The following is a 24,445-nucleotide window of genomic DNA, read 5'->3' on the forward strand; positions in this document are numbered from 1 at the left end:
GATGAATTGAAACAATTCGAATTGAGTTAAACGAATTTAAGATTGTGTATGGCGAATTAATCGATCCAATTATATTTCAATTCGTTAATCTCTTACCGTTTACTCAATTTTGTAATTCGAATTCCTACGTCAGTTTGTTGATCTGATTCGATTTATATTCGATTTGACTTGATCGCAATTTGTCCAACAAAATTTGTGTATCCCTGAGACCAATCCCAGTAAGCAAGAAATTATAGACACAATGTTATTATAGTAATATTTTACAATATAAAACGTTTTCAAATATATAATTCTTAACGTTGTATACAAGATCAGAATTCGTTATTGTTAACAATATTTGACTGAAACATTAAAAATAATATTTGTACACTATGATTTTAATATTTAAAAATATTATATTATCAAATAACAGTTTAAAAACATTTATAAAACATTATATCATAAGATTATAAGATGTTTATAAAATTAGCTTAAAACCAATGTTTCGAAACGTTAAATGATTAAATGATTGATTTAATGTTTCTTGCTCACTGGGACGTACCATTTTCAACATACTAAGGCATTTCTACTAATGGCATAGATCCTCCTGTTTCAAAACCGAATGGAAAAAGCTAAAAGTTCGGCGATCGCCATAACGTTCCCGCACGTTGTCCCAGCAATTTGGAAAGAACAGCGCATCGCAAATATCGAGAGTTCATTCGAATGCTGCACGACCACGAAGGGTTAAACCGCGTTCTTTTTAATCACCTCTGCCATGATAGGACGCTCGGTGCGAGAAGCAGGAAGCGTAGACGCGCCATTGCCGCGAGTCGACGTCGGCGAGGAAACCGGCGACGGCGATCGCCTGGGTCTGTGCCATTTTAAGGCCGTTGGCGACGGTGCGGGCGCCCGACGCGACAGCTGACCCCGACTGGCCGGCCGACGTGGCCGCGTCGGTGTCGGCCGCGTCGCGCGACCGGAAGCTCGCCGGGGCCGATTTGCCGCCGGCGACAGCGGCGTCGCGGCGACCCCGGCGCTTCGACGACCGACCCAGCACGGTGACGTGGGCCCTCCCAGACGTACCGCGCACCACCGCACCCTCCGAATGGTTCCACTTGCCGGAATCGCTCGATACGCTTCCCGTAGTCGTGTCCTCGTCGTCACAGTCGTCTACGGCTGCGTGCGAGCGCACACGGATTTGTTTAATCAGTGAGAGAAGCCTAATTCGAGAGAATCTCTCTCGGCCTGAGTTTCACTGTGCTGGCGAACGAAATTCGATTGAACGGTGCCGCACGGTAATGAGAAACGGTAATGAAAAAGCCGATCGGACGAATTACAAAGTGCAATTTCAATTCGACACGCGCGATCGATCCGACCGATTTAAGCGGGGCCATGCAAGGGCTAAGCAGTAAGATTTGACGTAAAACCGTACCGATACCTAAAAACGTACCTTACCCTGCACATTCTTTAGTCTTTAAATACGAATATTTTAACTTTCGATGTAATATATATGTGTATATTTAATGTACATGTATTCTATATTGAAAGTTTAAATATTTGTGAAGACCAAATATAAAAACATATCTGAGTTAGGTACGTGCTCAGGCATTGGTATCTTTACTATTGAAATTTGTTGGTCTCACTCAAAACGAAGTGATCTTGTTTCTTGCAATAATCGAGAGAAACGATCGACTGACTGTCTCGCCAATTTCTTAGACGCCAGCACAGAGATGGAACATACATAGTCTCTGCCTGATCTAACACATCCAATAATTACTTGTACAGATAAATATGCACGAAATATATATATATATATATGTATATAAAGATGAAAAAAGACAACTGGACGAGAAAGATACGGGGGGTACACCGAGTCTTCGAAAATTTTTTTCATAGGCTGATTTTGAATTTTTCCGGTTCATCTTCAATTTTGCCTTTTTCTCTTTCAACGAAGATAAAATGACAACACACGATTCGGGTGGGCCTATATTCATTGGATAATATCGAACTAGCTGTATAAATTATACTGATGCTAAAACACACCGATACTAAGACATGCGTTACGTCAATTCTAATATCTCGAGCCACGACGTGTAACATTAATCCTGCGCTAAACCTACGCTAAACTTCCCGCTACTTCAAACTTCCAGGCGCGAAAGCGTCCAAAGCGCCTTTACATCTACCCTCGATATTCGATCATACACAAGCCCTGCTGCTTGTCTGTCGCATATCTAACCCCGCGATCTATTCGCGTCGGCTTACAGACCGTCGAACCTCTGAAGATTACACGATGACGCGAATCCAGAAGACTTCCGTAAGAACCAAGGCTCCCGACGATGCCCTCGTATAATTGAACAGCTCAGCGCGACATTGAGCAAACCCTCTTCCTCAAGAACCCAGAAGACATCTCTACTTCAAATTCAATTTTATTCCCCCTTGCAGGATTAATATACTTATTTTAACCCTCGGTGTGCCATCGTGGAATTAAGTAAATCGAAGGATTCGTTTATTCTTTTAAGAAATAAATCAATCTTTCTTCTTGTTTTTCAGAAAACCAAGAAAGAACAAAAATATACATATGTATGTGTGAATTTTTATATAATATAATTATGAAATCTTTCAAATAGTTAAAACCGTTTAAAAAAACGAAAAGAAAGTAACATCGTTATGAAGTCCTCCCAAGTCAACAAAAGTCATTTGTAACGTTAGCGACGTGTCATGTTGTTTCCCAAACTTAGGGAGCAAAAACGAAAACTCGAACGAAGCCCGATAGTACACAGAGGGTAAAGGAAAATTCACTTTCCGCAAGTTCTCGCGAAGAAGCGAGCTCGATCATCGCATCGGACTCGTCGAATCGCGTCGAAGGGCATCCGCGTGAGTTCGCATGAGACGACCGAAGGGGTCGCCGAAGCGGCGGTCTCGTACCGTGATTGCTCCAGACTGCGCAATCGGCGCAGCAGCCCCGCGTCGCGTAGGTATAGTAACAGTTCGTGCCGTTGGACGAGGAAGCGGGGCTCGGGCTCGTCGCGGAGGTCGAGGTGTTCGTGCTCGTGGTGCACGCGACGATCGTCGCCGCGACGCTCGGCGAGCCCGTCGTTGCCGCTGCCGCCGCTGCTGTTGCGGTTGCCGATGCTGCTGTTGCTGCTGCTGATGCGGCGGAGGTGTGCGCGATGCTCGGGACGGTGGACGAGGAGGGTGGATTCCGTCGCGGCGGAGGCGTGGGTGGCGTCAACTGCCGCTCGATTCCGTCCTGAAGACTGCACGAGCGTGCACGCGCGCGCGAGAGCGAGCGCACACACACACACACACAGCGCGCGGGCAAAGAGAGAAAGAGAGAGAAAAAGAGAAAACGTAACGGCCGCTCTTAGTACGTTAATGCGTGTACGCGTGGCGCATTCCTCAACGCCTCGGACGATTCTCTCGAGGAATTCTTTTTTCAAATATTTCTTCTTTTCTCTTTATTTGAATTGTAAAAGAATATTCCCAGAGAGAGGAAGAGAGAGAGAGAAAGAGAGAGAGACTCCGGAATGAAGCTGTGAAAAGCGAGCCAATTTGTAACTAAGCAATACCAAATTTTCTCCTACTTACTATCAAGCTTTTGTTTCTTTTCTTTCATCTTCACTGTTCAAAATTAAAACCCAAGATACTCTTTATACCTTTTTCTTCTTTTTTTAATTTATAACGCACTTGTCCATCTAAGAAAAAGTAAATTCAAACTGCTCTATTCTTTTTTCTATCGATAATGTAGTTCAAGCTGTGCTTTAATCGTGCAACTCAAGTTTCGAGGAGAATTAATCCAGAGGCAGTAGCATAGTTAGCTTCGTTTTTTAAACGTGTGTAATACGATCATGAAATGTTGAAAAGAATGTTGATGTAAACACACGTTAAAAGTACCTGTATGAAATTAACATGTGCAACCCGGGAATATCCTTCTCATCGAGCACATCGTCCTAAGCGAGCTTTCGTCGAGGCGTTTTGGTGGCGCTTTAACAAGCGTTATCATCAAAATGTTGCGTTAGTCTACGGTCAGTACGAACATGCGATCAGCTGGACACGAGCGCTACCACGCGCGGGACCCAAACGCATCCACCCGAACAGCATTCGCGAGATGTGTGTGCGACCCGCGCGTCTAATTGTCCTCGCGGTCTTGCGGATCGACTCCCGTTTAACCAGTTCCTTCTCGCGCGCACCGATCAGCCGGTCACTCTTTCATACCACACACACACACACGCACACACATATATATATGTGTAGGAAACACGTGGAGCACACAGTTGAACGGGGATCATCGTCAAGGCGTGGTTAATGAAAAACGCATGCAGGCGCGTAGACAAGCAGATGCGAAACGGAAACGGAAGCCAGCTACTGTGATCGCAGAGCCCTAACTTGTCTTACCATATTCGCTATTGGGATGGAGATAGTTACCGCTACCCGATCCACTGAAACGTACGACAATAAACAGAAAAGCGAAGAGGATGGTAAGAGATGATGCGAGTCGCTCGCGAAACTCTCCTCCCGCGAGTGGACGATCCCGGCTTGTCGATCGTTTCAAAACGCGCTCTCGGCGACGATCGTGTAGCTCTCACCTGAGAGGGGAAAGTGAAAAGTCTCATGTCTCCGTTGTTCGGGGAATTACGTGATCGCAAGAAAAAGTCGTCAAGTTCGCATGAACCTTTTTCACTCTTCACGTTTCCTCTCTCTCTCTCGGGAGAAAGTTGCACAATCGCTACCCTGAACCCTTATTCCGGGCACACAGCCAACGTTAAACGCGCCTTTGCACAAATTTTCCAAATTTCATTTTTCTCATATGAGGCGTGACGTTGTTTCAGCTTGAACATCGGAAAAGCGTATTCAGCGTTCGTTACGCGTCCGGAATACGAACCCTGGGTCGTCGTCGGCTCGGCGAGACTCGTGATCCGATACCGTTACCAACGATTAATACGCGTCGTTGCGTGGCCCTGACAAAATTGTGCGAGAAAAACGAACGAACGAAACTAAACGTGACGGGTCCGCAATGATTTCTCGAGCGCGACCGAGTCGGAGGAATCGATATTCAGATACTCGAGAGATACGTCGCCGAGGCAAAAATTCAGCTTCGAAATTCGCTCGGCACCGGACGGACATCGTGCATGCACTATGATAACGTGATAACGAGAGAGAAAATGAGAGAGTTCGTCGTAGATGAAAGAGCGTAACCACCGATTACACTCGGACGGGACAAACGCCTAAGAGAAATAGGACACTCGCTGCAACTTGTCGCTCATGTGCACGCTCTTCTACTTACTCGACCACTTTATACGCGCTCTGATAAGGCGTCTGTTGCACGGGGTTGCCGAAGACAGCGAGCGGTCTCAGGGGTATGTTTTCCTCCATGCCCGTCAGCCGTAGATCCATTCCCATTTGGTTCATCGCGCCGTCGCTCAGACCACTAACGAGTATTATTTTATATAAATTCACTGTAATTAGCGAAACGCACTATGGCTACTTGATGAATTCTTATCTATCCCCCCTCTCTCTAACTTATCGGGAATCATCACCGGATTAACCAGCTCCTGATTGCGACTCGCTGTGACTATTCTTATTTAATGACGTCAAAAGCGAGAAAATGCGCGCCAAGATTTGTTGCCTTATATTTTCAAATAAAAAGGATGTATCTACAAAATAACATTTGTGATCGACTCAACACGCTTGTTTTGGACAAATATTTTTCTTTAATTCGAACCAATCAATAAATAATCGCAAAATTAATTTAACATGAAACTTTTATTTCTAACACCTTTTCTCATGATTTTGTCAATGTTAATTTTACGACTATTTATTGATTGGTTTGAATTAAAGAAAAATACCCGTTGAATTTTACAAGTATCCTAAATCGACCACAAATGTCATACTGCTAACATTTTGCTTACTGAGTGTGTATATGTCTGTGCTGGAAACTTACCCCGCTACATTTGGCACAACTTGGTGAGACCTCGCAGTGATTTGATTGGCGGCATCCGGGCCACCAGTCCTCTGCAACGAAGAATACGGCAAAAAGTCTATGGAATTGGTCGGGGAAGCCTGTGAAAGTACTCTGCATTAATGTAACGCTCGTGATTTGTTAGAAAATACGATTTCGTATGCCTGCATACCTTCGCAGCGGTGGAGTTCACTTTCAACGATCTCGCCCTATGGAAGCTGTGATGTCCTTTCCGCATGCTGGACCACACGCTGCCAAAGAGCGAGTGGTTTCTCTGAAAAAAATGCTTCTTCGTTGAGTTGCACAGTAAGAAATATTTCCATCTAGATAAATATTAGCAAATTATAATAAACACTGAGAGAAAAAATATTTATTCAGTAGATATTCATAACATATTTGTTTATAAATTCAAATTCTTTTATTTAAATATAGAATAAACAATTGCTATTTCACATTCAAAGCTACAGATTTAAAAAATGTATATTCTTTCATTTGAAAACAATTTTTCCTCAATAATATATATATATATATATATATGTTTAGTACCCACAAAATAAATATTTTTCATTTTTTAGATATTTTTTCTCCCATTGTACAATCGTTGTGAATTATCATTATTTAATTACTAAACAGCTTTTTGGATATGAAAATATGCTAGTACCATGACACTCACCCTGTGCATAGGCTCCGGATTGTCATCGAGGAGTTCTTCTAAATTACCGGAAATCGCGCGTTTCAACTCGGGCCCGGCTTCATGTAGCGTCCTCAAACCGGCCTTTTAATTTGAAATCTCGTTAAATGGTGTCGTAAAATATTCAATCACGATCCAATAGTTCAAATCACACCGAGTTCTTTATCGATCCTCGAGGAACTCACCTGAAGCGTCACAGTGTTATGGCAATCCTTGTCACCGTCCTTCATTTCCTGCTCCTTGCGTTTCTTGAATCGCCGGAAGTAGTCCTGGATGAGGAAGGTCGCGTAAAACTTGCCGACCGTCACCTCGTCGTCCACTGTGAGAAGAATCGAAATTCCGCGTGAATTCAATGCTGACGCAAAAGAAAAGAGAGAGAGAGAGAGAACTTATAGTATGCTCTTCTATCGGAGACGCTTTCTCACCTCCGGGCGGTGGAACGACTTGATCCAGGAGCTTCGGACTGGTCCTCTTCCAGATCTTCTTGATCACCGCTCTGAGCTCGGCGTTCGCATCGTCGATGTTGCCCTCCGTCTTGATCCTCAACGACGTCCTCACGACGGCGAACAACGTCGCATTGAACAAGACGGTACCGTCACTATTCAGTGGCATGTTCATCGAGACTAGTCTCTGAAAATTAAATTTCACGATCAAACTAATATTCATTTTAGGATTAGGTCTTCAAGATTCACTCGAGTCGCACGCGGCAATTTTTTTCAAGTTTTAGAAATTGATATATCAAGGGCAACGATAAAAAAATTAATTAAAATTCACTTACTCAGATAGCACAAAACATCATCCTGAATGTGCTCAGAACGTCCTAGAACATTGCCCAGAACATCCTGGACACATTCAAGTCAATATTAGTGCGTTTTGTATTGTTTCTGGGCTGGACAATATTTGTAAGATAGTGATTTTATTTCTCGGGACCAGTCACCAATGCGGTCATTCAATATCCTCGATATATCGTTGAGATGGTCCTCATTGATTCTCGCAGTTATAAAATCTTCGTTAAAATCGTCTACCAACCTTACAAGCTACCCTGTGAGGACACAGCTTTCCGAAACCTAAAGGCGGTGATATCTTCCTCAGCAACGTTACCACGTCGAGATGCTTAATACGTCCTTTCGCGTCGGGATCATATTCGGACCACAACCGAATAAACTCGTCCAAGTGATGCGGTCCGAGTATCGACCAGTCTCTCGTTAAGTAATCGAAATTGTCCATGATAACGGCGACGAAGAGATTGATGATCTGTTTTCGAAACGAGAAATGAAAATATACGTACAGCATGAAAGATATTGAATTTAAAATTTGAGTCGAACATTTTTAACTCCAAATTTTTTTTCTACAATTAGAAGTTTGAATAAAAATAAAGCGCCAAGTAGTTATCAGAAGTCATTTTGATGAGATGCACTTACGAGAAATGAGCAGAGCACGTAGAAAGATATGAAGTAGGGAAATGCAACGTCCGATCCGCAGCCGTTCGAATTGCCGAAATCGTCGCTGGCAGGATCGCACATGACTATGCCCGGTTGCGCCGAGCAAGCCATCATGATTTCTTGCCACGACTCGCCTGTGGTCGTAAATGTACGTGTGATTATTACGCGCTAATGTACATTTGATCATTATGTTTTCCCTGATACCAATCTGATTAATAGTAAGCTGAAATTACTGGAAACTTGGTGCGATATCTCGCAGCTAAATCTTATGATCGCTCAATTTTATTATTGAAAGAATGTAACTCTTCTCTCAAATCTAAATCCAATCTATTAGGTGTAGAAATTAATTCGGTGCCTTTAATGTCTTGTAACTCTGGTTCACATTAACATTTTTTTCCTATGGTGATTTGCAAGTGCTTCTCTTAAGCTTTAAGAAACACTATAATAGTTGACGGCCTTGCCAATATAGCCTCAGAAAACAGTAGTTATCACGATGTTGTTCGAAAAGAAGTATCTGAGGCACTGCATCCTTTTTGCACTCGAATTGAATAAAAATGTTGCCCAATCTATCGAAATGATTTGTTCCGCTTTTGGTGAAGGTATTGTGACCCATAAAACTTGTAAAAAGACCGGGAATTACCTTTTACCGGTAATAGAGTTAGGCAGGTGATTCTATTACACGATAATGCATGTGGTCACATATTACAAAAGAGACGAAGGATCTTATCTGTACATTAGGCTGGGAAATTCTCCCTCGTGCGACTTATTCGACAGATCTAACCCCGTTGGATTACCACCTATTTTGGTCGCTTCAACATCATCTGGTGGATGTGCATTTTAAAATAATTGACGAGGTCCGAAAAAGCACTGATTACTTTATTGAGTCAAAACCGTCAAGTTTTTTCCGCGAAGGTACTCATCAGCTACATCAGCTAGATAGGTGGAGTAAAGTCATAGGAAACAATGGAAATGATTTCGAACATTAAACTTGTACTTGACTTTTTGTAAATAAACTTTGAATTTCATAGAAAGGGCACTGAATTAATTTGTACGTCTAATAATTGGTGTTTACAAAAACTCTTTAATTGTTACATACACACATGACATTTACGTTATTTCGCGTACTGTGTGAATGAAATACGTACCCGTCGCCGATCGAAATAGAACCAACACGGCTTGTGGAAAGGACTGGAAATTATTGTTACGATCTATCGCCGTGTCGTCGTCTATCGCAATTTTTCCGAAGACCTGCGGAGAAGAAACGTGAGAAGAAACGTTGTATTAACGCAAAACACGACATCTCTCTCCTCGTCGATCTGTATATCACTCGTGCTCACCTGCATGCCTATCACAGCGTAAATAAAGAACAACATTATAATAAGAAGAGCAACATAGGGCAGAGCCTGAAAAGATTTAATGAACGTCCACAAAAGTGTTCGGATGCCCTCTCCTCTACTCAATAGCTTGACCAATCGCATCACGCGAAATAGCCTGAAGAAGTTGATCGAAATGATGGATGACCCAGGCTGTGGGATCATAAGATAATTATATTGACCGTTCTCGTTCATTAAAAGATGTCGACTTGGAAGCATCAAAGCCGAGCAAAGCGTATACTCACGTTGAGCTCCGAATAAACGATATCGATGAAACTGCCGAGCACGATAATAAAATCGAAGACGTTCCATGCATCGCCGAAGTAATTCTGCAAAGTAATGACGAACACATTTACGGTCCTCTAACATTTTACATGTGACTATCATACATCATGACGTAGTACATCATTATCTGCGTTTTGACATAATTAATAAAATGAACGAACGACGAACAGCGTTGGCTGGTTCACGAATTATCTCAATTTTGACAATAGCTTATGAAAAAAAAAAACATTCGGAAACGAAGGTTGAACAATAGCTAGAAATAACCGTTGGACAGTGTTTTAAATTGTATTATACTTATAAAATTGTATTATACTTATAAAAAATAATTGTCCGCCTAGTGTAACAATGTGTTTCAACTCGCCCCAGTCTCCCCTACTTGATAATTCCCCTTGCAAGAATTTTAATAACCCAAGAGAGTCGATATTTATAAATATAATGAAATAATACTATATTAGAAAAATAAAATGTAATGAATTAATGAATGTTAAGAACATATAATTAATATAATAATGATATATCGGAAAGATCAGGCTGGTACCTTAAATCGAAATGCTGCTAGCTTGAACACAAACTCCATGGCGAATACTGCGGTGAAGATCATATTGAGAACGTCCAAGGCGTCCGTGTATATCTGCGGTTGCCGGTAAAATTTCATCGCGAGCGTCACGGTGTTGATCATAATTAACGTGAATATCGTGTACTCGAAGGGTTGAGAGGTGACGAACCACCAGACTTTGTACTGTATTCGATGCTTCGGTATATATCGCCGCACTGGCTTAGCCTTTAGCGCGAACTCGATGCAATTTCTCTGCGAACGGTGAGATAACCGTCGAACCAAATTCTAATATCCTCGTAATGAGGCCTCGTGTAAATAATCCAAGGTGTCAGGACACATTAAAAGAATTTCACATGTCAACGTGTTACATGTTATTAACAGTATTTGCCGGTATCTAGATAAAATGATCTAAATTATCCAGATGAATAAATAGATCCTCTTTATCTTCATCTAGATGAAAGAAATACAAAATATATTCATCAAAAAAGGAAAGGTTACTTCATTAAAATTATCTGGAATGATGTTATGATCCATATCCTGAATTCATTTTTCAATAAAATGAATGAAATAATATAGACCTATACGTTAAACCCGTATCAAACCAGGAACTGGAGAGATTTCAACGAATAATTAAATTTCGGTTTTGTCTCCTTTGGTCTGTTCTTTTTAATAGCATTGCTGAACTAGTGCAACTAAAATGAACAGACCATTTGTTTCAATTGATTAATCCATTGTAAATCCGTATCAAACTGTCGACTGTAAAGGCCGACCCAACTGCCGATTACGACTGCCAACTCTTAATGGACTAATTACAATAGACTAGAATAGATAGTTAAATAATGCTTCACTATGATAGGCCCTTCAAGAGTCGACAGTCGCAACCGCCAATCAGATCGGTCTTCACAGTCAGTAGCCTGATGTGGGCTTTATAAAAAAAGACTAAAATAATGCATTCAGAAAACACAGCGATTAGTGAGCAGTCAATGATTGATCTTTTTTGTTAGATCTTTAAATTTAGAGCAATTACGTTGACTAATTACTTAACTGTATAATGTTGTGTAATTTTATGATCTGCGTAATTTTTATTATAAATAGCGCTACTTATCTTTCACCTAAATAAATTAAAAGCAAAATCATCTTTATCTCGTTTAAGATGAATTTTTCGAATTTTCATCTCATCTTCATCTAGATGAATTTGAAATCATCTAAGGCAAACACTGGTTATTAACAATTCGAAAACAGTTCACCTGATTTTTATCGAGCTCGCAGTTTTTGTACTCTTGCTCGCCCTCGTTCTGGAAGGTGACGATGACGAAACCGACGAAGATGTTCACCATGAAGAACGCGATGATGATGATGTAGATAATGTAGTAAGCGGCCACGATCGGCCGAAAGTTATGAATTGGTCCATGATTCTCTTGATTGGAGTCGATCGACCACTCTAATAGTCTGCAAGCAGGCGCGAAAAATATCATTAATATCTCTCGGATAACGGTTTACTATTTCCACTAATCTCGCAGTATCATCGTCGTAGTGAAACTCTGTTTCTTTGTCGAAATAATCCGGAAAATAAGATATCAACCAGGCTCAAGAAAAAAGCGAAAGAAAGAAGCCGAGGAACTAAGGAAAGAAAGGCAGACGAAAGAAAAATGTAAGGAACGAGTTTCCCCGCGAAAACTTTGTCGTATCTCGAACGTCGGTCGGATTGTTTCGAGGGCAAAGTTTGCATCACAGCAGCCATTTCGCTGTATTTAATTTGCGACTGAGCTCCACGAATCAATGTGCCTTGCCACACAATACAAATGTACTTACGATGGCCAACCTTCGAAGGTCGAGACCGTAAAGAGGGTTAACATCGCCTTGGCAACGTCATCGAAGTGAAAACGATACTGCTGCCATGATCTCTCCCTCACGATCGGTTTATTGATATTACCGTTTTCGAATTCCAAATAAGTACCCCTGCAAAGGAAAAATGATCCTGCACTGTATCCTGAAAAGTGCGCTCTGCTCGAAATTTCCGATTGCCCGCGAACGCATTAAGGATATCTCGCTTTCTTCTTATCCTCCTTATTACGTTACGCGTAATATAGCTATTAATTTGCAACGTAATTCGGGACTTACTGGCATTCGTTCTTCGTCATTTTCGATGCGTCGGTACAATAGAAAAACTTGCCCTATTCAACATAAGAAATTCGTCAATTTCGATCGTCGTGATTACGTCCGTTAATATATCGAGCTATAGGACACACGACATTTGAAAGCTGTGCATGATACTGGCGCTCTTGAAATTCAATTCAAACGTCATTTGCTACGTTAAACAGCTGTCTTCTGCGAACTCCTCAAGTTCACTGCATCATATGTACAGCGCATTTTATTTACTGTGAGTAGGAGAAACGAGTCCACAATAGCCTGGTTACATGACAATTGCTTGAGCTGAAATACTCTATGTACAAATTCCATTTCCATATTGCATTATTTTTTAATAACGAATTTTTCGGTTAATTCGAAGTCGGATTTTCTTCAGCGAAAATGTCGAGGCACCGATATTCTCGGAATCATAAACAATTACACGGAGAAAACAAGTTTTGTTAGAATAATAAATTGTTATTAATATAATGACAGCAAAAAAATTAGTTATACGGAAAAAAGAATTTTGCTGACGTGTGTAGTGAAACATCGTTACGACAGCAATAAAATTTAGTTGGCATAACCAAATTATTTTGCTGTCCATATATCCAGCAAATGGCAATTAGTATTTTTAACAAATCTTGCTACAATCCAAACAAATTTTTGTTGTTGTCATTATATTAACAAGCAATTTGCTGTTCTAGCAAATTTGTTTTCTCCGTGTAAAGCTTCTCGCGAATTAAACTTCAGAATGTCAAATAAACGCCAAAATTACGTTCTTCGACTAATTTCAGGTGGAGTTTGCTTTAATGAAATTTTCACCCAAAACTTACTTGCAAAGGTAGGAAATACTAAAAATTAAACATTTGCAAGAGACAATGACTTTCCTCGACATTTTCGTTAAGAAAAAATCGTCTCCAAATTGTCCAGAGAATCTGCTGTCATAATAAATAATGCTATAGAAGTAGACTATTTCGTGTGCATGTAATTAAAATATGCCTCCGCTTTTAATTACGACAAGAGAGAAAAATAACATTATTGCCAATAATACAGTTCCGACATTTACTCTCCGACTCGTTGCGAGAGACAAAGTTCACGTGAAATTGCACTTGAAGATCGCCAGCATGTCTGGTTATACGTGAGCGGTGTGAATCGGCCATTCCTGCGAGAGAGCATTGTCAGCGAACAGCAACAACGAGTGATCGAGCAAATTAAGAGGATGTTAACGTGAGGCAGACGTGATGGAAAAAGGAACATTCCTTGTCGGCACGTGCACACATATGTACAACGAGGTACGAAGCGATGCGTGGGTTCCTCGACGATTTCGCGACCAGGTTCAGGTGTGTGTGATAGATAAGCGTTTTGTCACGTCGAGACTCGGCAATGGAGACACACGGACATCGAGTGCTGGCATAAGCACGCTGAGGGAGAGGTGTTCGTGACTTTTCGGGTTCTTCGTCCTCCTCGCTTCGAAACCTTCGAAAGCCGCGCACCCATGTGGACAGAATCCAACCTCACTCGGATAAAAACGTAGTTCGAAGTCGGCGCGTCGACATCCGTCGCAATTATTGTTATTATTACATTCGCTACCAGCACATATGCGACGCGAAGATCTCTCAGCCACAGAGACCAACGTCAGATATGTGTGACTGCAGACAATTTTTCTTCTGTGTCTACTTTATCGAACTAAGTCTCTTTTACACAATCACATAAAGAAAGTACACAGTAGGGAGAATCCTCCAACTGCGACGCCCCATCCAGCTGGCGGAATGTGAAAACGGTTCCATGGAACGCAGGTGAGAGGTGATTGAAGGAAAAAAAAAGAGGGAAAAATAATTTTACTATTGTAGCGAAACCATCGTTGCCACTGCAAATTCGTTGCGACGGTAAAATTTAGTTAGCATAACCGAATTAGCAAATTATTCATAATTCTCTAATTATTCATAATTAGAGCAGAAATAGCTTTGTTGTCAGGATAGAAAATATTCCGCTGAGTGAATTTGTCTTTAGGTTAATTTGTTTTTTTTACGTTAATTTGCTGTTAAAATAAAATAATGTTCTACATTTAATAATTTATTAATTTATTCTTACAGCAAAATAATCCAATGAGTTGGCAATTAGTATTCTTAACCAATTCAATGAGTGGCAATTAGTATTCTTAACAAATCATTTTGCTGTCCATGCGGACAGATTTTGTTGCAATAGTATACAATTTGCTGTATCAGTAATTATTATTCTTCTCCCCGTGAGTCCTCTAAAATACCTCTCTGGTAGCGAACGTGTTATTATTATATTACAATTATCATTAATTATTACAAATATTATTAATTTTTTTTAAATTTATTCAGCGCTCTCTGGGATAAATTCCCTAAAGTGCATTATTCGCGAGGAACACCCTCGCCGGTCTTCCGAACTCTCACGCGCGGGGCTTTCTATCACTTGATGATCGCGCGATCTCGTCCATTTCGCGCTATCTCAGCTACCATCAGCGTTTCGATCTCCTTTCCTTCGAGTTACCGGATGCGGTGCGTCGCGCGCCGTTTGAAACTCACGGCGACACATCAGTGAGAAATTCTAACGGCGTGAGAATTAAATTCGTTCTTAGACGCGTCTTAGTTGCCTCGACTAGAATGCGCATTGTCGCCCGTTCGGGTCTTCGTGAAAGCACCATCGGATGAATACATGAGGATTAAATATAAAGGAGCTTGCGAAAGTTCGTCGGATTGTCAGCTATGTTTCTTTTATTAATAGTAACGGGGCAATAGATACCATGTTCAATCAGAGTTGGGAAAGTTTATTTTCAAAAGTAATTCGTTATACCTCCCGTTACTGTTACTCGGGAAGTGAAACGAGTTAGTACAATTTCCGTTACATTTTTTACGAAGTTTCAGAAGCCTTTTCTTCACGATAACGTTTGTATTCCCGTATAGCACAAATGTTCAAAAGACATCCTAGAGACGTACCGAAGACGTTCGAATATCCTTGGAATGTCTCTAGAATGTGTTTGGAATATTTATGCTATATGAGTTCGTTACTGTTGTTCAAAATAATAAGATTGTGTCATCAATATATAGTAAAGGTATTCCTTTATTAATGGAAATAAAAATAACGCCGTTACCAAGTTGTGACTGAAAAAAATATCTTGTAACGGTAACAGCCTTACAAAAAATGTGTTATTTCCCAACTCTGCACGGAGAAAAAGATTTTGCTGGTACAGCAAAAAGATTTGTTGCACGAACAAAATAATTAAAAAAAAATAATAAAAAAAAAACAATTTGCTGTTGTAACAACATGTCGCTGCGACAGCGATAAAACTTTAGTTGACATAACCAAATTATTTTGCCGTCCAAATATCCAGCAAACAACAATTAATATTCTTAACAAATCTTTTTACTGTCCAAACAAATCTTTTTGCTGTCTATTGACTATATTGACAAACATTTGCTGTTTTAGCCAAATTTGTTTTCTCCATGTGGCGAGCCCCTGATAATACACGGCACTTTTCATGGCGGATCTGACGCGCCAACCGAGGCAATACCGAAACATTCACCCATCCAGCGGATCCCGTTCGTCGGGCTTCGCAGCGCGCGTGGTTCTTTTTTCCTCTTTTTTTTCGAAAAGTAAGCTCGGAAGAGCGCGGCGAGGGTATATTTTCAGCGGGCGTGCGCGCTGTGTCGCTGCGCCTCGCGCGCTAAAAGGTCGCAATTTGCGGATATGCGCCCGCTCTGTGTGTCATGCTCCGATGAAAACACCGTGTCTCTACACGCATGACCGAGAGAGAGAGAGAGAGAGAGAGAGAGCCGGTCATCATCTGCCGACATGGCGCGCGCGTGCTTTTGCACGGACTATGTGGGAAAAAAGCACGAACAATGGGCCACCGTGACGCGCCAAATTGTACTAATTGCTACCTAACACGAGCTGGTGCGGGCTAAAATAACGAACAGATTGTAACAACGCAGTCCCTCCCCCGCTGACAGCGCGTCGTTGACGACTTTGCGATCACACTTGCCCCTTCCTCCCTTCCAAACCCCCGTCCGCCCACCTATCCCCTTTTTTTATAATCCATAATTGCTTGCAAGTAAAAAAGCACAGGCGTTATATATATATATACGTATATCGCGGCTCGTGCAGAAGCATATGTACTGTCATCGTTCGTACGTTCGTATGTTCGCCCGGCGATACACACCACGTGTGTATCCCTCGTTTTCTCGCCCTTATCCTCCTTCTCGTTGATACATCGGTATGTCGACTCGGATTTATCTGATTTATTCCCTTCGTCTTTCCTCCTCTTTTTTGTTTTTATTTTATGCGTCGATCGGAACGTCGAGTGTATTTTGCATTCTCTGCGCGCACTCGCACAGTCAACGGGTCGAATAATATTTGCATTGGAAGAGAATATTTGTATAAATTCTTGTATAAACTCTTGCGACTAGTGGTGATGGTGGTAGTGGTCGTGGTGGTTATGGTGGTGATGGTGGTGGTGGTGGTGGTAATTTTGGGGAAGTCGCTCATGCTTGTTGAAGTCGATGGCCGCCGCGCGCGATAAAATGAATCGAAGTGCTCGATCAGCTGAGGAGCGCGATGTGCGTGATGATCCGAATTCCAGTTCGCGAATTTCGACGCGAACCGTCGCAATTACCTAATTGCTGCCTTTAATGGTCACTACAGAAATGTAGTACACTGAAATGTAACCCGATAGGCGGCCGGATAACTCGCCGTGATACGTGGTTTGTCCCGAAATCACCGACCGTCGATGATGCACCGCAGTATACTGCGGACCGGTGTCGCCGCGATTCGCGTTATTATTATCGAATATTTCCACGCGTTTTCATCACTGCCTCGTTATTCGCTCTCATCCGTGCATTCTCACGCGTACGCGCAATTTTAACGAAGGGACGATGCGATAAATATATATATATATATATATATATATTCGCAGTCGCGCGAAAACACGCGCGTGCGATATCTCCGCGGATATGCATGTTAATTAATTTCAACAGGCAACGCGTCAAATATCCACCGACTCGCACCTCTTCGCTTCGTGTTTGACAATTTATCTCTTTCCTGAGAAATTATATTCATCCTATGTCCCGACCCACATATTTTTAAACGACCGCGCAAATCGATCGGACTTGAATCCGGCGTTGATCTCCGATGCACTCCTTATGTAACGCAGGATGTAATTCATATTCCGACGGGACGATTTTCTTTTGTCAAATAATCAAAGTGGATCTCGGCCACATCTGAACATGAGTGTGTTCGCGATCGCGAGACGGAGACCGGATGTGGAAGAAGGCGCGAATTATTAACACGCTGAGTGCCGTGGTAGTCACTGTTGATCGTTTCGTTGAGTTTCGCATCAGATATATAATTAATTTTGCGTCTAAAAATTTACTGTACAAATGGAACGAGGCGCATGAAAAATACACGAGAGAGTTATTCACCGAATTGGTGGTATCCAATCCGAAAGTGAGTGATTCATGAAAAAGCAAGTCGAAAATGTGGGATAATATTTTTTTTTTCAACGAGGCTCTCGGTGTGTTTTCGAATAAATCGATGTTGACAATTCATCGGATGCGCGTGCACTTGGTTGCATGTCGACTTAACGGATCTCGTTATAGGCTATTTCTGGAGGAACAAAACACTTTTGTTTCACTGTGTTTCATCCTTCATTATCCGATATGATAAACACGAACAACAAAGCAAATGGTTTGCAGAGATGTCTATTGGACCAAGGCACAGGTGAGGTTACACGTAAATGTACGCGTATTTAATAACTATCGAAAGCTGTTTTTTTTCCAAAGCGACGACCCACATCAATGAATATTACTACATATTATTGACTTATACATGATGTCCCATTTTAATGGAAACAGTGAAATATCTGAAATAGGGAGCAATTTACAGAAAAATGCTTCAGACAAAAGACAAAAATTGTAGGATTCGGAGGAGGACGTAAGTTAATGATCTTAACTTCATTGTATAGTCAATAATACAAGGTCATTTCGAGGTCAACCACATTTTTCTTTTAATGGAATCACATAGTTTTTTAACACAAATCAATTTCTCTATTCATATTGTGCGTAAAAATACTAGGATAAAATAATCGAAAAATGAGTATTTTTCGCGATATTTCACTTTTTATTCTGAGTATTTTTCAGCACAAAATAAAATATTTTATAAAGTATTCACTTTTCGATAACATCACCTCAATATTTTTCTACATAATGAAATGAGAGAAATCGATTACTGATGTTAATCATTGCATATTAGTGCATCAGTGTATTTGCAAAACGCATATACATTAGTGCATCAATGTATTTGCAAAACGCAATACATTTTTTTGAATGTTTCTCTATGTTTGCTTACAGCAATCGATTCCACTTGTCACTCTACGTACAAAAGTTCAAGTGATGTTATTGAAAAATGAATACTTTATGAAATATTACATTAAAATAGGACGTATATATACATACAGAATCATCGCGTTGTCCACTACCACTTCGGTGACACTCTGTGACAATCTCGAATTACATTTATTTACCATATTTTTAAAACTTTCTAAATTTCTTGGAGCGAAATCTCACTTAAAACGAATGAAAATTCACTCTTCGGCGATAGCAAAAGTACCGTCTCTCGAAATCGCAAGAATAAATGTTTAACTCTGACTTAGAGCGATTTTTTAATCCATACGGATGAATATCTCGATCGATTGGAATAAACATGTTCCCGTGACGGTAAAGCACACCGGATTTACTCTTCAATCTCGAGTGGAGATGTTCACTCGGCGATGCAACGTATAAAATTCACTCCGTGATGATTTTAAAATCACTTGAATTCAAATGACTCTGCGGCAACTCCGCTTTTCGAGCGGAATTTCACTCAAAGAAATTTCAAGAACAACACAATCATCAGTTCAGGATCTATGCGATCAATGGAAACCAGCACAGCGATCAACGTATTATTTCGCTTATCACCACGATCGACCTTCCTTCTCTCTTCTCGCATCGGTACACAGCAGCCGTCCGAGACGCGCCCGCGACGATCCGAAGCGGAAAAAAAACGAAAAAAAAGAAGAAAAATTTTTTGTATCCCATGCACAGTAGAACGCGCCGTGGCGCGTTCATCGTAACCACGAGACGATTTGACCTTAGAAAGTTCCTGTATTGTTTTCCCGTTTAACAGTTTTACCGTGATATAAGCATTCGCCACATTAACAAGCGTAATTCGGGAGGGGGGGGGNGCAGAACCAACTGGTGTCTCGTCTGTCGTCTGGCACCGTTAATCGAAACTCGGAATTTCAATGGAATGCAATTTCGCGAGGGCGAGAAAGCCTCGAAGTATCGAGTTGAAAACACTCCGACGCGGAATTAGCAGAGTTGCTATCGTTGTCGTCGTTGTTGGTTATTGTTGTCTCCCATTCCCTCCCGAATCGCTTTCTATTCTCGATGAATATGACACCGGGAGACAAAGTCGCACGCCGAAGAAGAAGCGCGTACGTCGAAACTTCCGCTACATCCATAAAGGGAGCTACACTTCTAAATGCATTGTGTGGAGTCCCGATCGGGCACATACCGCGAGCGTAAGTAACTTCAGCGCTATTTCATACTTTGCGACTAGGGAACACAACACCTGTCTTGAGAACATCTGCAGGCAGACCGAGCGTTATGTGGGGGGCACGCGTGATCTCTCTACGGCTGCTCGTACGATCTATGTTTTTTCGTCCAAGCCCTAAAGTTCAAGTTGTGCATGTCTCTATGCTTTCTCATGGGATCTCAAGTGAGTCGTGGAACTGATGGTTTCCAAGCATGGCTGAAACGAAACGAGCGGACCGTTGTTCACTTCCACGCGGGACTAGCATGGATATATGTTCGGATCTTATCGAATGATAATATATTTTCTCGCATTCAAGATATTTAAAATATTTACACAGAGAAAATATTGTGGTGTAAAAATGACTACGAAATTTTATAATGCCGGATCGGTACCGGAATTATGATTAAAATTGTAATGTGTGTTGTAATTTTGAATGATGTATACACGGAAAAAATTAGTCTTAAGAATAGATATTTTCTTAATATCAATATAAGCAAGAATATTATAATCTTCTTAGAAGATTGTGGTCTTGATTTTATTGAATTTGTATTGATACAAATATTATTCGAACTCAATTCAAGACTAATAATCTTCTAAGATTATTATAATATTCTTGCTTATACATGAGAATATTATAATATACTTGTTTATACATGTATATTCTTCATTTAAGACTACTTCTTTTCTATATATCATGTACACATTACTAAAAGATTACAACACGTAATAATTCCAACATAATTCGGCATTACAAACTTTTATAATAATTTTTACTACAATATTTTCTCCGTATATATTTAAAATATTTACACTATCTCGCATTGTCTTTCAGAGGAACCCGATTATCGTGAAATTATCGTGAAATCGCTCGCTGTTGGTCAACTAATTTTAATCGCTAATCGCTAATTACAAAGTTCCCCTTCGATTTTCATCGTAAACTTCAAATAATTACCGCGTTAATAAATAAAACTATCGATAATCGCGAGGATCTTTATTTAATTATAAATTCGCTTCTATATTCCCCGTGAACGATTTATTAATCGTCTTTTGACCCGAATGCGAGCGATCGTGTAGCGGATGACGCGCGTCGCCAGAATTCGCCTCGTTTCGCCATGTCACCACGTGTAACTCGTGGTTTCGGTGCACGTGGACGGCCAGCATGCACTACGACTAAAGCTTCATTCTCACATACAGCGAAACTGGCATGCCTGATAAGGAGGTGTCTATCTGGAGAGGGGTTACGATGGCTATGATGCGTATCGTTGGTTGTGTGACGAAGAAATATATATATATATAAAAAGAACAGAAATTATATATATATATATATATACATACATACATACATATATACATAGATATATATATGTATGTATGCATATATAGTTTGTACGTGGACGATAATTATACGACAACCTCGCCTGGCTTTCTTGGTCAGAAGCATTATTACTGTTAATACAGCGTTACCGTGCTCGAGGATGTTGCCGTTGAGGGCGGAGACGTACAGAGAGAGAGATATCGGCAGCAACGAGAGACATACATTATATGTGCATTCGGGGTAATTCGTCATCGTTTCGGTTGCCGCATCGGCTGTCGGAATCGCGCGGGCACGCAGCGTCGCGATAATTAATGATCGACGGCGCAATGATCGATAACGCCGCTCGGATAATCGAATAACAGGCCGGCGCGCATACGGCCGAGATAATCTCACAACAAAAGGAACGTCTCAGGGTGGAAATTTCTTGCCTTCGTCAGGACACACGCCGATGATAATCCGTGATGATCCGTGATTGTTCGCCACATTACACCGTTATCGTATCGAAACGCTTCGTAACGTATTCTTCGGCGCTGTGAAATGAGTTACACCTTGCTGCTGATACGTTCCCTCGTACGATCTGGAAGGAACTGTTCGAAGTGGAGAAGGCATTCGGGGCGCAGACTTGGACGTGAAGCGAGTTTACGAATAATTTGGAGAATTTCGCGCCGGTGTACGGCGTCACCGATGATTTCTTAAAAGTTCACTTCTCAATTTCTCTGATTTACGACACGCGTCAGGAGAAACGTAAGAAAGTAGAATATGTAAATGCGTGTAATATTGTAAGTTCGTTCGCCTGAGTCTGGCCTGAAGGAAGAATTTAAACGGGTGATGGGAAAATCGCGAAATACAGGGTATCCGCGACGGGGAATATTAATTCTGTACTTAATTTAATATCGGAGTTCATATCACGGATATCGTACAATAACATGTAATAATTTCAAAACGTTAATTTTTGTACTGTGTGTGTATGTCCGTGTGACTTTGATTGATCATTGTTAATTCGTGATAATATATTCGATAAAATCGTACGAAAAGAGAATGATCGAGCAGGATATTGAAGTCACGCGTCGAATCTAACAAAACTAAGGAATTTTCGAAGATTTACATCCATTTGAATTTGCACCGCGAATTTGTGAAATTATAATCGCTCGCACGTGCCGGAATCCCTTAGTTATTAAAAAAGAGACATATTGGTTCGCCCGACTCAATATATTTTTCCGCCATCTCATAATTGACCGACTAACAATCGGCGACCACATGTCGTCGTGTCAGGCACCGCTGTTTCGCCGCCACCCTGTATTTCGCACGAGAAAATTCGATCGCCGGAGGTATTCTGCCGGAAATTTAGCACCGACGACGGAAGCGAACGTGAGTGCAAGGCGGACCAGGAAGAGAATGGGATGACGTTAAATAGGAAAGAAGAGGATGTGCGGGTGTCAGAAAGAAAGAAATACAGTGTGTATATGAGAGAGAAAGAGTGTATATGTGTGTATGTGTGTGTGTGTGAGAGAGAGAGAATGTGTTTATGTGAAAGTTTGTGAGAGAGAGAGAGAGAGAGAGAGCGGTAACGCGAACTTTCGTTCGCTTAGTAAGCTTTCTAAGTGGTGTGGCATGGATGTCTCTTTACCTTAAATAGCTGTACCCCGATAACAGCGAACATGAACTGTAGGAGATAGGTGACCAACATAATGTTGCCGATCGTTTTAATGGCGACAATCACACACTTCACTACGTACTTTTCACGTAGTTCGGTTGCGGACGAGCAGGGCGAGCGAGCACAGCGGGGAACACGGGGTGGTGAGAGAGTGAGAGAGAACAAGAAAAAAAAATAGAGTAGCATTAATCGGGTGGCCGATAGTAGCTTTATATCACTCTAGAGGGGCGGGGGTCAGTCGAGGTCGGGGGGCCAAGGGGGCAATGGGGGGTTCTGGTGGAAGTTCTCGCCACAAATTTCGAATTTTCGTCCCTTTCTTGTCGGGTTCTCTCGTTCGCGCTCTTTGGCCGCTCTGCCTCTCTAGCTAACTCGTTAGCTCGATCGTCTCCTCGTGGTGTTGGTGTCGGTTTTCTACTAAATTCTCTACGAATCTCTCGCCCGGTTTCTCCGGGCGACTGCGAACACACCTATGACCGATACACGTGACATGAGGTGACGCGACGCGACGTGGACACGACGCGGCGACACAGCGACTTGTCGCGTTCGTGGCCATCGGAATGATCTTCGAAAGTCGCGCAGCTTCTCTCTATTTTCTCCGTGAAAAAAGTCGCTCTTCCGAGAGACGCAAAGTTCTCTCTCTCGGAGGTCCTTCTCGCAGTCTTCTCTCTCTTTTTCCTCTTTGTTCTTTTTTCCCCATTTTATATTCGGTGTTTTTTCGTTTTGTTTTTTATTTTTTTTTTCGTTTTCCACATCGTGAACTAAGCCCTCGCCATCCATCCAACCCATCAGTGCTCGATGTTTTTTCTCGGCAATGCACCTATGGGATTTTCGGGACGGGAAACTGTCGCTGTTTCCTCGTCGAAAGTTGACTTTGTGCGCGCACTCGCGAGCGTGTACGGTAAATCGGTTACGTCCGACGGTGGATCGTGTGGGATATCGTTCGTCCGAGTTGTTCCTCGGCGAAGTTCGTTCGCGTTGGCCGATGACTCTAATAGCCATTACTGTTTCATATAACATATATAGCACACCTTGGATATTGCGCAAGTTAAAATTCAAGCGAGATCTATCTGAGGAACTCCCGGGCGCGCGCGAGAAGGAGCGTCTCTCTCCATAAAGGGACGTCATAACTGCAATGCCGCGTCTTGCCTCGATTAGGGTTGCCACTTTAGTTTATCCGCTCGGAAATCGGCAAGATGGGTTCTCAAAAAAAGAAAAAAGAACGACATTTTTAATTAAATATTTGCTTTTGAGACTTTGTAATTTGGCTATTATTGTCTATTTTCTTGTTTTTGTTTTTTTAAAAAAGAAATGTTTTCTCACATATCGCACTAAAAAATGTGTTCGCTGTTCATCTTTTAACAAAATTTAATTTTCTACAGTCGTTTCTTTACTTTAAAATATATCTAATGTTACTTGTAGTATTTTTCAATAATGTGCTTTGCTTTATGAGTTCATAATTTATCATTCT

At 41.4% G+C, this 24,445-nt stretch overlaps 1 protein-coding gene across 6 annotated transcripts in view; it reads right to left on the reverse strand.

Moving 5' to 3' along the window:
* The window catches only part of LOC106749620 (muscle calcium channel subunit alpha-1), a 104,509-nt gene that overhangs the window by 3,057 nt on the left and 77,007 nt on the right, over positions 1–24,445 (reverse strand). For 3 of the 6 annotated variants that reach the window (XM_014629270.1, XM_014629268.1, XM_014629269.1), the window contains 17 exons: positions 12,407–12,459; positions 12,098–12,244; positions 11,533–11,734; positions 10,268–10,537; positions 9,690–9,773; positions 9,409–9,597; positions 9,217–9,319; positions 8,051–8,205; positions 7,659–7,883; positions 7,055–7,259; positions 6,815–6,948; positions 6,612–6,713; positions 6,111–6,212; positions 5,921–6,039; positions 5,264–5,407; positions 2,905–3,236; positions 748–1,155 (listed from right to left, as the gene is read on the reverse strand). In XM_014629270.1, coding sequence (XP_014484756.1) covers positions 748–1,155; positions 2,905–3,236; positions 5,264–5,407; positions 5,921–6,039; positions 6,111–6,212; positions 6,612–6,713; positions 6,815–6,948; positions 7,055–7,259; positions 7,659–7,883; positions 8,051–8,205; positions 9,217–9,319; positions 9,409–9,597; positions 9,690–9,773; positions 10,268–10,537; positions 11,533–11,734; positions 12,098–12,244; positions 12,407–12,459 — 2,974 coding nt within the window. Of the gene's footprint in view, positions 1–747; positions 1,156–2,904; positions 3,237–4,374; positions 4,419–5,263; positions 5,408–5,920; positions 6,040–6,110; positions 6,213–6,611; positions 6,714–6,814; positions 6,949–7,054; positions 7,260–7,658; positions 7,884–8,050; positions 8,206–9,216; positions 9,320–9,408; positions 9,598–9,689; positions 9,774–10,267; positions 10,538–11,532; positions 11,735–12,097; positions 12,245–12,406; positions 12,460–24,445 lie in introns of all 6 variants that reach the window. The other 3 variants (XM_014629273.1, XM_014629271.1, XM_014629272.1) reach the window with 3 other exon arrangements.

This window comes from Dinoponera quadriceps, unplaced genomic scaffold, assembly GCF_001313825.1.
Source record: "Dinoponera quadriceps isolate SergipeBrazil2010 unplaced genomic scaffold, ASM131382v1 scaffold3595, whole genome shotgun sequence".
NCBI classification, from domain to species: domain Eukaryota; kingdom Metazoa; phylum Arthropoda; class Insecta; order Hymenoptera; family Formicidae; genus Dinoponera; species Dinoponera quadriceps.